Source organism: Euwallacea similis, chromosome 6, assembly GCF_039881205.1.
Source record: "Euwallacea similis isolate ESF13 chromosome 6, ESF131.1, whole genome shotgun sequence".
Classification (NCBI taxonomy): domain Eukaryota; kingdom Metazoa; phylum Arthropoda; class Insecta; order Coleoptera; family Curculionidae; genus Euwallacea; species Euwallacea similis.
Window position 1 is genome coordinate 3,871,948 of NC_089614.1, and position 13,395 is coordinate 3,885,342.

General features: G+C 33.8%; 1 protein-coding gene across 4 annotated transcripts in view; it reads left to right on the forward strand.

The window, feature by feature from the left end:
• Nucleotides 1-13,395, forward strand: part of Dscam3 (Down syndrome cell adhesion molecule 3) — a 76,428-nt gene that overhangs the window by 12,159 nt on the left and 50,874 nt on the right. For all 4 annotated transcript variants that reach the window (XM_066391282.1, XM_066391283.1, XM_066391284.1 and 1 more), the window contains exons 3-4: nucleotides 5,836-6,007; nucleotides 13,169-13,311. In XM_066391282.1, the coding sequence (XP_066247379.1) occupies nucleotides 5,836-6,007; nucleotides 13,169-13,311 (315 nt within the window). The remainder of the gene's footprint in view (nucleotides 1-5,835; nucleotides 6,008-13,168; nucleotides 13,312-13,395) is intronic.

A 13,395-nucleotide genomic window follows, 5' to 3' on the forward strand; every position in this document is an offset into this window, starting at 1 on the left:
CTATTTATCCGCAATACTTAGAGTTATTATTGCCAAAAAGCGAAGCACAAAAAGTTCCTGTGTCTGTGATAATAATCTCCCAAAATTTTCCCTTTGCGGAATGCTTTCAATTCAAATATTTTTCAGTTTAAATTTTCGCGTCATCTAATATACTTTCCTTACGCTGCGCAACAGTTCTACAACAACCAACACATAACTTTTCTTATTTAAGCACAATTGTGGAAAATCGCGACAGAAAACTACTTAATTTGGAATACGATTTTTCAAAATTTTATTTCTCTGAAATCTAAAACTTATAGTTTTGTGAAAAATACCAAGGGAATATAGTAAAAGTACTCTTAAAGCTTTGGTTTGGTCTTGCACTCTTCAATTTCTCTTGCAACCGCCCCTACACCCCAAAATTACACCCCTAAACCACTCCTCTGCTCAACTGCTTTCACTGCAAATTTTCAGGAAAATATCGAATCGAAATCGACTGATATAATGGACCCTAGATTGAACTCGGATACCTCAATTGAGGTCCTCTAGCTTTAGAAATGCAGTTTGAAGGATTAGAATAAAAAGGAAAATAGGAATTGAGGACAAATGTTATAGGCAGCTTCTAAATGCTGTTGATGTGAAGACTTTTCGGAATTTGAGAATAGTATGAAAAATCTCTCAACGAGAATTATCCAATTTCCAAATCATGATCCCCACGTTATTAGGGATGCCTTTAATTGATGTTCTAAGCTATTAGAAACACGCACGTAGCCAAGGGCCAATATACTGACAGGTAATATAAGACTAAATTACCCTGTGAGAAAACTAAATACGATTTAATTTCCCTAAAATTACCGTAACACTTGTTTGCCGATGAGCGACTTCTAATTTAAGTTTCCGCGGGACAATAATAAGGCAAATTGAAGCTAAATTAAAATCTGAGGAATTTACTTGGTTAAGTAGGGAGTTCTTCTCTGAAGGCTTTTAATTATTTATATTGATAAATGTTATTTTGATGTTCTCTTAGAATTAGTTCTTTTCGAAACATAAATATAACGACTTTAAATTGAAATTCGTGCTCTTCTTGAGGAAGAACTTTTATGTATAAAGGACGCATTACGTACGAGCTAAAGGAAAATAAACAGTTCAGTGGATATTTAGGAGCCGTGATAGAAAATCGCTCGAGTATGAGGATGCTCTTGCGATGGCCACAAGGGATTGTTTGATTAAAAAAAGCAAGTTTTCTGCGAGCCTTGGAAAGTCGATGTTTCTGCTTTCTAAAATTTCCTGTACAAATTCATCACCAAATTAGAAAATAATAATATAGGCGTAAATTCGTTGAAAATGAGCAGATGATTGATCACTTGTTATCTGTTTGTTTTCTTCCTTTTCCATTTAAAGTGATTGATGAGTAAAATTTTTGATAGAGAATATTCCAAAGGGCGATGCTCACCGTTATAGCTAAGGTTTTATTAAATTTCGCCTGAATGCTTTTTGATACTACTCAATAAATACAAAGAAATGCCTCGAGTCTAACAGCTCTTTGAAGGTTCATTTGCACCACACAATGCAGAGCGATTGTTAATTTAGTTAAATGGATAAATAAGCTAACGAACTTAAATATTAGAATTTGCCGTTAACTAACGCTTTCATTATAACTGCAAATCGGGACATGTGTTTTTCGCTTGTTATCGAGTAGTTGAGAGAAAATAAATTATTGCAGGATTTAATCTGGCCCAAAGAAGGGATTTGAACAAAAATCGATCAAACAACAATAATAATTATTAAATCAGGTAACGCAATTGAAAACAATCTCACTGAGTGGTTCAACCAGACTCCTGAATCCCCAGTGGAAATCAGAAGTTACCTACTCTAAGGGGATATTATTGATTTCCGGTTTTTTTGAAATAAGATTCGGCCATAGCTTGCTTGAAAAATACTTTAACTACGTCTTTTAGTTTATACAATTTATGTGTCTGATGTGTTGGAAAACTCAAAAAACATTATTTAGAGGTGTAGTGTCACTTTGTGGAGTTCAACTAGAGGCAGCCATAAAACATAAGAGGCCGATTAAATCGGGACAAAATTGCGCAATTTAGTATTCAAGAATATGCCGTTTTAAAATTTGAAAAGTTTCTATAATTAATAATTTGAAGGTATACGAAAAAACTGAGATTTTAGAAATCGTTGATTTGGCAAGGTAACTCAAAATGATCGACAACGAATCAATGAAATTTTTCCTCTTCTACAACGTCCTTAAAATTGTGATGATCTGCCTTTGCAATTCATTAACATCGATGGATACAGACTTCTAGATTGGGTCTTTCATAGTTTCTCCCAAACAATAATCTCATGTGAAAAGATCTGATAATCAGCGTGAATTGTTTGAAATGTCTCTACTGAGAAGCATTTCAGGTTAATTCAGGTTAGTTCAGCCACTTTCCTAGCGTTACGTGGCGGAGCACCATCTCGTTGGAACCAAACGTTATTCAAGCGGGTAAGGTGTTTTTATTGATGATCGTAATCCGTAAGATGGGTTCTTGCAAGCTTTAAACATCGATCGATAGGGAAATTGTCTTCGTAAATGTTCTAGCCAATTATCGTATCAGCAAAGAAACCAATTCATAGGTTTAGCCAGACACATATTCGTGGTCGACGCCCTTTGTGTTCGTGTGGTTTTTGAGTGGGTCAGACATGTTTATTGTAATGACTGAACATGCCTGCGCTGGTAAACTTGAACTCATTCATGAATATCACATTAGAAAGAAATTGGGGATTTTGCTCCAACAGTGCCATGATGTTCCCACAAAACGCTACTCTGTGATCAGTATTTCCTGGATGCAAGGCTTGAGTGATATAAATGTTTTTCCAAGATTCCCCACACTTTCATTCAATTCGAACTTCAAATTTAATTTGTGAGTTCAAAAATGTGAAAATCCGAGATGATGTCAATAAGAAAAAACAAAGGTAGTGATGGTTGTCGAAAATCTAAACGTTGGATTTCAAAAATGAGATCACCACGTTATAAAAGAGGAAAACGATAAGGTTTCAATCACTTTGAGTTGCCTCATTAAATAAAGTGAGAGCACAAACGCACAAACTCATACTTAATCTACTCAACCAATGTATTAGAACGAACACGATACCAGAAACTTGAAAAACGGGAATAATAATATCAATCATCAAAACTGAACTGGGCAACGAACAAACACAAAACTACCTATTACTTACTTTTAGTGTTGAGCAATATATTTGAAAATATCATAAAAACTAGGCTTCAACAACTAACTGGACAACATATACCACCGTACCAATTCGGGTTTGAACCTAAACACTCGGCTGTACATCCCTTTTTTATACTGACCAACAACATAGAAACTACACATCTCGACAACAATAAAACAGCGTGTCTCTTCATGGGCATTAATAAGGCTTTCGACAGTGTTTGGCACAAAGAACTATTTATACAAATTACACAAGCTTAACACATCAAAATACTTAATACATACAATAAGGAATTTAATTAAAAACAGATAACTAGAAGTACGCATAAACAACACCCTTTCCTTTACCTTCCCCTCCGAACAAAGGCTTCCACAAGGGTCACCACTATCACTATTTCTTTACAACATACATTGCCATGACATATATAATCACAACTTGCAAGACAAAAACTATTTTGACAAAACAGCCTACATACTGCAATAGGCAGATGACACGGCACTGATCGTGCACGACAAAACTTTAAAGAAAGGCTTTAATTATTGACAGACAACGCAATTACTTGGTTCTACAGATGGACATTAACACTTAACGCCACCAAAAATCAACTCTTACTGCTGAACCATCAAAGTAAAGAAAACTCCCCCAATAATAATAGCAGACGGTCACCAAACTCAAGCAAAACATTACGTAAAATACTTGGGGATAATAATAAACAAGTTGAAATTCACCAAACACGTACAAAAGGCAAAAACAGAAATTATTAAAAGGACTAAACACTTTAGAGCACTGACATATAAAGACACAAGTATTAATGCAAAAACAGTCATCAAAATCTACAATTTCATCTGCAGACCGCTACTGGACTACGGACATATTCCGAGAGCAAATATTACTGACAAAACAAGGAAACATACAAATTGCAAAACAGATTGCGCTGAGACTAATTACAAAGGTAATACACCCCGGAAATCCCCTTCAAAACTCATTTAACGAATTCTTATACAAACGGACACAAATGACTAGAATAACAGGAAGACTACTAAAGTTACAGACAAAATGGAAAGACAACCATCATAATTGACTATATTTAATCCTCTTTGCCTAATAAGGCGGACGAAACAATCCCGATACCTCTTCCCTCCCACGGCCCTGTTGGAACATCATTCAGATTGAAAATGTACTCACCTCTTTTTGTTTTGTTTTTTTTTTTAGAGGCTGTGGAGATTTAAGGATGATGTTATAAGATACATTATTAATATTGTAACATAGGCAGAAAGACTAAGTGGTCCATAGCCTGTTTCTTCGGAAATAAAGATTTGTTTAACTGAGGGCAAATAAAAACCTTTTTCCAAAATTTCAGTTTTTGCCAAGTCATCCGAAAATCATTGAAACTTTTGAAATTTTAAAGCGGCATTGTTTTGAACTCCATACTTTGTTCTGATTTAACCGCCCTGGTATCTTTAATCGTTACTAAGATCTTGACGGTTGAATTTCGGCGATGGACACCCTGTACATGACATCTTTTTGTTTCCACATTGGGTTGTTTGGAGTCTTCTTATTGAGAAAAAAAAACAAGAAAAAGGGCGTTTCGCTTCAAAAAGCCCTTTTTGGGAGAGATTATACTGCAAGATTACGTCAAATTGAGATAATTTATTACCCCTGTGTACTTTTCGTGTGTATCCTATGTGAATAATCAGAAATACTTACTGATTGAAAACAGAATGTAAACAGCAACTCAATTAACCCAGCATATGGCATAAATCAATAAAAATCCAATTAAACTATATGGGATATATGTAGTGGTGAATATAACCCATTACAGACTTCGATTGCGTATACCGCGATGTGTAAATTTCATATTAACGTGTTTAATCTAGCATGGTCGGCACGGCGACATGGACATAAACAAACTGCATTACTGCATGCAAATTAGCGACTGATGAGATAGGGGTCTATGCATAGCAAGTTTACCCTTACACACCGAACTTGCTAACAAACACCCCATTCAGACCAGCTTATTTTTGCTAGTGCCCACTGAATCGATCAGGAACCTTCCAATTTCCTTTGCACCTGCAGGAAACACTGGATAATGCCGTTAATGCATATTCAATAGCGTTAATAGATTTCATAATCACGACTGGGCTTATATTCAGCATGTGGGTGTATTTAGATGGAAATGTCGAATTCATATTCACAATTAAAATAATGCGGTCTGACTCCACACATTTCAGCAATAATTGCCACTGTTTTGTTCGATTCTGTAGGCTTTCATTGAAACGTATTACAGCTGTTCTCTGATCCATCTATTGAAACCAGTCATCGAAACAGTAACCAAAAATGTAATGCATTGGTCGATGCTGAATGGAATCGTCAGTAAATGCAGTCAGTAAAAAATCATTTGCTACCGCATTTGCCACTGCGTTGAAATGAACCTCGCTTATTTGAATCAACTGACACCTAAAAATCTTTTAAACCGAAATTCAATAACTGTAAATTACGTTTTCGACTTGTTCTCTTCATTTTTCATCCAATCTTGTTTTGCCTTTTGCCCCAGTTTGATTTTTTACAAGTGACGCTGATTGGCACTTAACTGCTGGAAAATATATATTAAATTTTATTGATTCATTTCAGGGGTAAAGGCTCAAAACCATGGTCCGGTGTATCTTTTGGAACCGCCAGCTCAGCTCACCTTTTCCAATACTACCGGTTCTCAAGTCAGCTGCTCAGCCCATGGGTCTCCAAGTCCTCAAGTAGAATGGTTGTTGCACGATGGAAATACCGTCACTGCGGTACCAGGATTAAGGTGAGTGTTTTCCAAGCTAATGTTTCTTGTATTAAGGCAAACGTATTTTCCCAGGAGATATAAAGAATGTGTCTGATATTAAGATGAATAGGTTTAAACCTTCTGTGTTTTATTTTTAATTTATTGTTTTCATTTTCTTATCTAAATTCACATGTTTGGATCATGTACAGTGTGTCCCGAGAATAAATAGCTATATTATAACCACATATTTTATATTAGAAAATGGCGCTATAGTTTGCTCTCTAAATCGTGCTTCAAAAATACTTCTTTATGAAAATACAAAATGCAAAATTTTATTGAAGAAATTTAATCTTCTGAATTTCTGCCAACTGTTCGAGATATTTAAATGGAATTTTGTAGGCATTAATTGAAAGAAATATTTGTAGCTTTATTAGTGGCGCGAGTACCAACAAATCCCTGGTTCTCTCTAAAGAAAGAAAAACGAGTTTGCCACTCTTTTTTCGCAAAATCAAAACTATTTCCTAATTTCTTATTTAAAAGAGACGAAAAAGTTATCTAAATACCTATATAATACTTACATTGCTGGTTCTTTAACTCAAAGCCAGGAGCCTTAAAAATACAGTTTGAAAAAATTGAAGACTGAAGACTCCAAAGACGTCTCTAGGAGAGCTGAAATATTGCAACGACGCACTTCATTTAGCCTCTTTGAGAATTTTCTTTGTTTCATCTGAACCTGTACTAACCGGAATTGATTTCTTGGTGTGCTACTAAAGGCTTAAATTGAAAATCTGAAAAGGAAAAAAAGTCAGGAGTAGCAATATTGAAAAGTCAATTTGACTTATATTACAAATTCCAGGGCCGTCTCTAAGAAGGTTAAAACATTATAACGAGACACTTTATTAAGCTTCTTTCTTGTTTAACAACATCCAGGGGCATCCCTAAAGGGGCCGAAATACTGCAACAATTTAGAAAATTGAGAAAAGGTTGGTGCGTTCCTTTCTCTCTTTGGACATTTTGAAATTTCGAAAAGAGCACATTGATTTTATTATTATTAAATCGACTGATCGATGATCTTATGAACCCTGGAGGCTTCAATGGTCACTAAGAAATCTTGGAAATCCAGCCTAAATTACCCTTATTTTGAACGAAATTCAAAATGGTAAAAATAGGAATCAGTGAAGTTACCTCGTATTTCAGCAAGTAAAAGAAAAATTACAACTCGAGTTGTGTAGATTTATTAATCTTTTCAAAGTTTGAAAATTGACAAAAAGTAGGTATCCCAGACACTTGAATTATGATCCTGGAGCTTGAATATGCAGTTCGAGAAACTTTAACTTTGCGGCGCTCTCAAAATCGCGAAAATAGGCTTCGAAATTATCCCGTATCAATATAATCCCATTTGTGTAAATTTAGTGTTTGTCGAGATACATAATTTCGGCCATTTTTTGACTCAAATTGGTCCACAGATTTTCAAGATATTAACAGTTAAAATTTGAAATTTAACAAGAAGTACTTGTCATTTTTTAAAATTTTATTTTGTAATGGGGTTTTTTGGCTCGAAGCGTTTAATTTTGTTCTTAAATTGATCCTGGTTAAGTAACTCCATTTTCAGGCACTTTTAAAATTACGAAAATACAGGTATCAAAATAACATCGTATCTTAGAATTTAAAAGAGATATTACAACCAGGTTTGTTCAGACTTGTAGAGCCCAGCGAAGCAATTTTGAGTCACAAATTCTTCAGATATTGATGGTTAAAATTTGACAATTCGTAGAAATAATAGAAAAATTTAAGAATTTACTATGTCATATAATGAGACTGTCGTTTATCATAACATGAAGTTATATGATGTACATTTTATTTCATGTCGCTGTTTCGTAAACGCTGTTTTAAATGGGAAAAAGTGAGATGAATTGAAACATTCATCACTTAGATCGTATTCTGCTTTACACAATTTATTATTAGTTGAGCGAGGCCAGTAACATTTTTTTTTCTTTTAGGAGAGCTCTTGGCTATTGCTCTTACACGAAGAAACGTATTGACCCTTAACTATTATCGTCCATTTTCCCTCCCATAACTGCTTTAATGGAGTCACATGCAACACCAATTTATATTTTGTTCAAATATTATGGAAAAATATACTTTGTGGTTTTGTATTATATTTTCCATAAATGTATGAATATACAGGGTGTCCCAGATAAGGATGAACAGCATGGGGATCTCGGAAACGGTAATAGATACAAAATGGTTTAAATTGGGAAAAAGTTAGGCAATTTAAAGCAAATTAATAATCTGTTTTTATATCGACGAAATTCCGAATGGTTACGAAGATATCCGGAAAAAAACGAATTTGGCGGTTTTCGTTTTTTGCAAATAACTCTTATACGGTTATAGTTAGAGGAATAAAAGTTTTACATTATTAAAGCACTTTTTTGAGAACTGTTTAGCAGTGTTGCCAGTTTTCTTGTTACATCCTTACTTTCGGAGAAAAATGAGTAAACTTTTGATTTTCATATGGGCGTGATATCAATTATTTATATTTTCAAAATCGTCATAAAATTCCCTTTTCAGCCATGCATTACATTTAATATTTTTCTCAGAAACTCTATGAGTTATAGCCATTAAAGCATTTTTTGATAAGTAGGCCATGATTTTGACTTATAGTAATGGTGCACATTAAATAAATGAATGCTGTGGAAACGTCAACATTATTTAAAAGTATAAATATATTACTGGTATCACCCTAAAATTAAAAAAATAATTGTTTCAAATTATGTATTTAATAACAACAATGCGGCTAAACTTGGATCGAATCAAAATCTCAAATTATAACAAATGTTCAAATAAACCACCATTATTTTCCAGGCATAGGTATGCTTATCAAAAAATGCTTTAATGGCTATAACTCATAGAGTTTCTGAGAAAAATATTAAATGTAATGCATGGCTGAAAAGGGAATTTTATGACGATTTTGAAAATATAAATAATTGATATCACGCCCATATGAAAATCAAAAGTTTACTCATTTTTCTCCGAAAGTAAGGATGTAACAAGAAAACTGGCAACACTGCTAAACAGTTCTCAAAAAAGTGCTTTAATAATGTAAAACTTTTATTCCTCTAACTATAACCGTATAAGAGTTATTTGCAAAAAACGAAAACCGCCAAATTCGTTTTTTTCCGGATATCTTCGTAACCATTCGGAATTTCGTCGATATAAAAACAGATTATTAATTTGCTTTAAATTGCCCAACTTTTTCCCAATTTAAACCATTTTGTATCTATTACCGTTTCCAAGATCCCCATGCTGTTCATCCTTATCTGGGACACCCTGTATAAAAATATTTCAGATATATTTAAATTACACAAAGCAAATATATGGTGCGGTTTTATGGAAACGGAAGTAAAAAATACTGCCTAAAGCAAAAAATAAATAAAAGAAAAGAGTAATTATTTACAAATAGGTTAACAGAGCTCTTGCCGTCACTCGTAACAATATGAAACCGAAAATAATACATCATTATAAATTATCTGATGTTAAATAGGTAAGCAGTTGCATGGTTTACAGGTAAGTCGTTGTCGCGAATGTATTTTGTGCACGATCCTATGCACAAAGTGCTTCATAAATCACTTCGACTTTATTAACTTTTATTAGAGTATACATATACATAATACACTTTTACCAAATCAAAATTTGCATGTTAACCCCTCTAGTTACATTTGGAATCACTTTGCAACGTCAGGTGTCGTGTGAAGAATCCAATTTTCCTTGAATGCATTTTAGCATCGTTTCCTTGGGATCACACTTATTTTGTCTGATACAGCTTGATATAATTCTACTTCAATATCATCGTTTAGTCTCGACAACTTTTGCAGGAACTCATCATTTTTTATTTCTTAATTAAATTTTTCTATACACGTGAGCATGAACATGAGCTCCGTAGCTTGACGGTCTCGGACTGACCGTCTTTCGTGTTTCCTAGGGCCTGCCCTAATTCCTCCCGTTGCTATTGTGTATGACTTTCCAAAACTAGACGACCAGTTTTTTTACGTATCTTTATTATAATGACTGTTAGTTCAGGTTTCATTTAAGGACTCTAAAAAGTTATAAAAAACCGCTAATTATTACATTGTTACGAAACATTCTTGTGTAGCACCTAACTGAAAAGGTGCTGAATTAATCGTTATCATGGGGTTAAATTTGACCTCATAATCAAACTATGTGCGAATGACCCAGCGAAACCTGCGCATCGAGCCGGGTTAATAATTAATGGGTGAAAGTAAGAAAATACATAGATCGTCAACCCTGAGAGTCCATAACAGGAATTCGGTATTCACAGAAATTTAAGAGTTGCGGTGTAATTATATATTGTGTGGTATATAACATATTGATCCCTTAATAGTAGTTCGGGATTAATCAAGTTCTCTGTAACAGTTCACGCATCCATTAACCGCCTAAAATATTATGTAAACCTTAAAACATGGCAGTCACATCCTTCTCCATTATTATTATGGCAACCTATTGTTCGCTTAGTTTTGTTGATGATTCACCCGTCCTATTTTTATCCATTATTCCTGGTTATATAAAAGTTTTTGTACAAAACTGTACAAAGCCATAGAAATGTGATCACTGCTGTAGCGGAGAACCGTATATAACCGGGTTATAATGTGTTACACTGTAACTCCAGTAATTTACGGGACTCTTTTAACGTCTTTATGTGTTGATTTTAATGATGGTGGCGTCCCCCTTGGTGTTGTTTTCAATGAAAACGCCGTTCCTCGTTGCATATTTTACTAAGGGCTTTATGTCATGCAAGTTTTGTTCACTTTTTGATATGAGTGTATGCTAACACCACCCTAAACAGAAACAGATATGTAATACAAACGAAGTTATTTGTTGCGTAAACTACGCTGCCAAATTGCCTCCGGCATCATGGTATATTAAAACTATTCAGTATGGTGCTTGAAATTGAAACAATTAATGCTACAAAGATCGATTGAACTCCGAAAATAACCCGCATAAAATATTTAGTGCCCTAAATGCAGCTTCTAACTGAAATGGATAGATGACCTAATATGCAGAGTAGAAGCAGATTTTGTATTCTACAGAGTGTCCCAGAAGCACTGGTTCAAAAAATAGAGCAATCCAGCTGAACTTGCCTTATGCGAAAGTCGATTTTTTAATTTTGTAAATTGATCAGAAATTTCACAGTTTTTGATTTACAAACGATCGATTTTGGGTACGATAAATTCATTTAAACTATCTGTTTCAAGCTGATTTTTTGCCAAGGTACAAAAATCGACCTAACTTTTTTATCAGTGTCGATAATTTCAATATTTTGACGAATTCTGATACTTCGAACACTGTTACAACAAAAAAGTGTTGTCAAAAAAACTCGTATCTCTAATGATTTTCGAGATATTTTCAATTTAGTGATTTCGTAAGTTTTCAATCTACTTGTCTCCAATCTTGATTTGGTTGAGTAAAAAGTACTATTTGAATGAAATTGAAAAGTATTATTTGAATTAATTTATTCCATAACATATTAGAAAACAATCCAGATATTTGCAGTTAACGTATACGTTATATAACAAAATCCGAACCTTTCCTACGTCTTGAAAATCACAAAAAATTAATTAAATTTAATTTTCAAAATGTCGGCCGTCTACACCAATTTATTTCTTGAATATTATCCCGCAAATCTTCTGTGATGTCGGGTACAGTTTTATATAACAACAACTTCCAAAAAAAACTTAAAAATAAAAATCTAATGGATGTAAGTCAGGACATCGTGGTGGTCACAGATGTTCACCATCTCGGCCAATGTGTCGATGTAGAAAATTTATATTTAAGAGCTCCCTTACATGTATTGGATAATGAATACGTGCGTCATCTTGCATACGGCAAAAATAATGTCTCAAAGCCAGTTTCATTCATATTAAAAGTGATGTTCTTTCATTAAGTGAAGATTTTCTGTGTTGTAAAAGTAGCTTTTGTTGTAAAGTTGTAAAAGTAGTTTTTCAGTTAAATATATGTCTTCTTATGGATGTTGCCTTGTAGGTAAGCAATATTTTATTAAAAAATAAAGAATCATGATGTTGCGTTTGCAATAGAAAATTCCACAATTTAGTTTTGAGTTAAATCCCAGGCGTGAAATGGTATCGATAAAGATTCTCTTTCCGGAGGAGTCTATAAATTAATAATTTACTAACTCCCGTCATTTCAGAGATACGTCTGATGCTAGTTTCTAGATCTTTCAGTATTTGGATGAAAATTTCATTTACTTTATCCACAGTGAGAATTTCTGATCTTCCATTACCTGGATTCGAACCAAATAACCAGGCTCAATTAATCTATCATGAAGTCGTTTGAAAGTTTCATGATCTGGTGGTCTATTTTTTAGATAAACTTCCAGACATCTTTCAGCAATATCACGATTTCTAAAATTTTCTAAAGTACAAACTATATTTTTCATCTTAATATTCTATGTATCTTATAATGTATGCAGTCAATTAATTCATGATATTTATAAATCATAAACTTAATTGAAAATATCTCGAAAATGGTTAGATAGGGGAGATTTTTATGCAGAATATTTTTTTTGCGTGAAAAAGTTTAGAGCATCAGAATTCTTAAAAAGATTGATGTTATGGACACTAATAAAAAAGTTAAGTCGATTTATTGTACCTCGGTACGGTGACCTTACCTATCAGTTAACTGGAAACAGATGTTTTAAATAAATTTATTCTGCCTAAGAGGTGGGGCAATTTCTAATCTGAAAATAAAAAATTGTGAGATTTACCTCCAATTTACACAGTTAAAAAATTCATTTTACCAATTTACCTGATTGACTCTAATTTTGTATTCTCTAGCATCCAATACTCGTTTGTACCATTGTTTCTAAGATACCCTGTATATCTAATTTTGTGTTTGGTGGAATAATCGATTTTGCGCATTGCTTTTGACAGATTTTAAAATATCTATTCGAATACGAGATCAATAGAGACTACAGGTCAAATAATAATCACCGAATGTTTGTTATTGTCATCGCCACGTTTTAAAAATTAAATGAAAACGTTCAAATGTATGAATAAGCCGCGTCCATTCTCGAGAGCAATAAAATATATCGAGAAATATATCGACAAAAACCGGTCATGTGAAATGAAATAAAATTAATTTATTGTTCGGATGTTGTTTCAGGCAATCACTTGGCAATGGAACCTTATATTTTCCACCATTTCGGGCCGAGGACTACAGGGCTGACGTCCATTCAACGATATATCGTTGTCGGGCATCCAACATTGCCGGAACTATTCTCAGTAGGGAAGTACATGTCCAAGCCGGTAAGAATATTGTTTTGACATACTGTATGATAATGCGAATGTGGGAGAGAAAGGAAAATCGATCGACAAAGAACGACAACACGA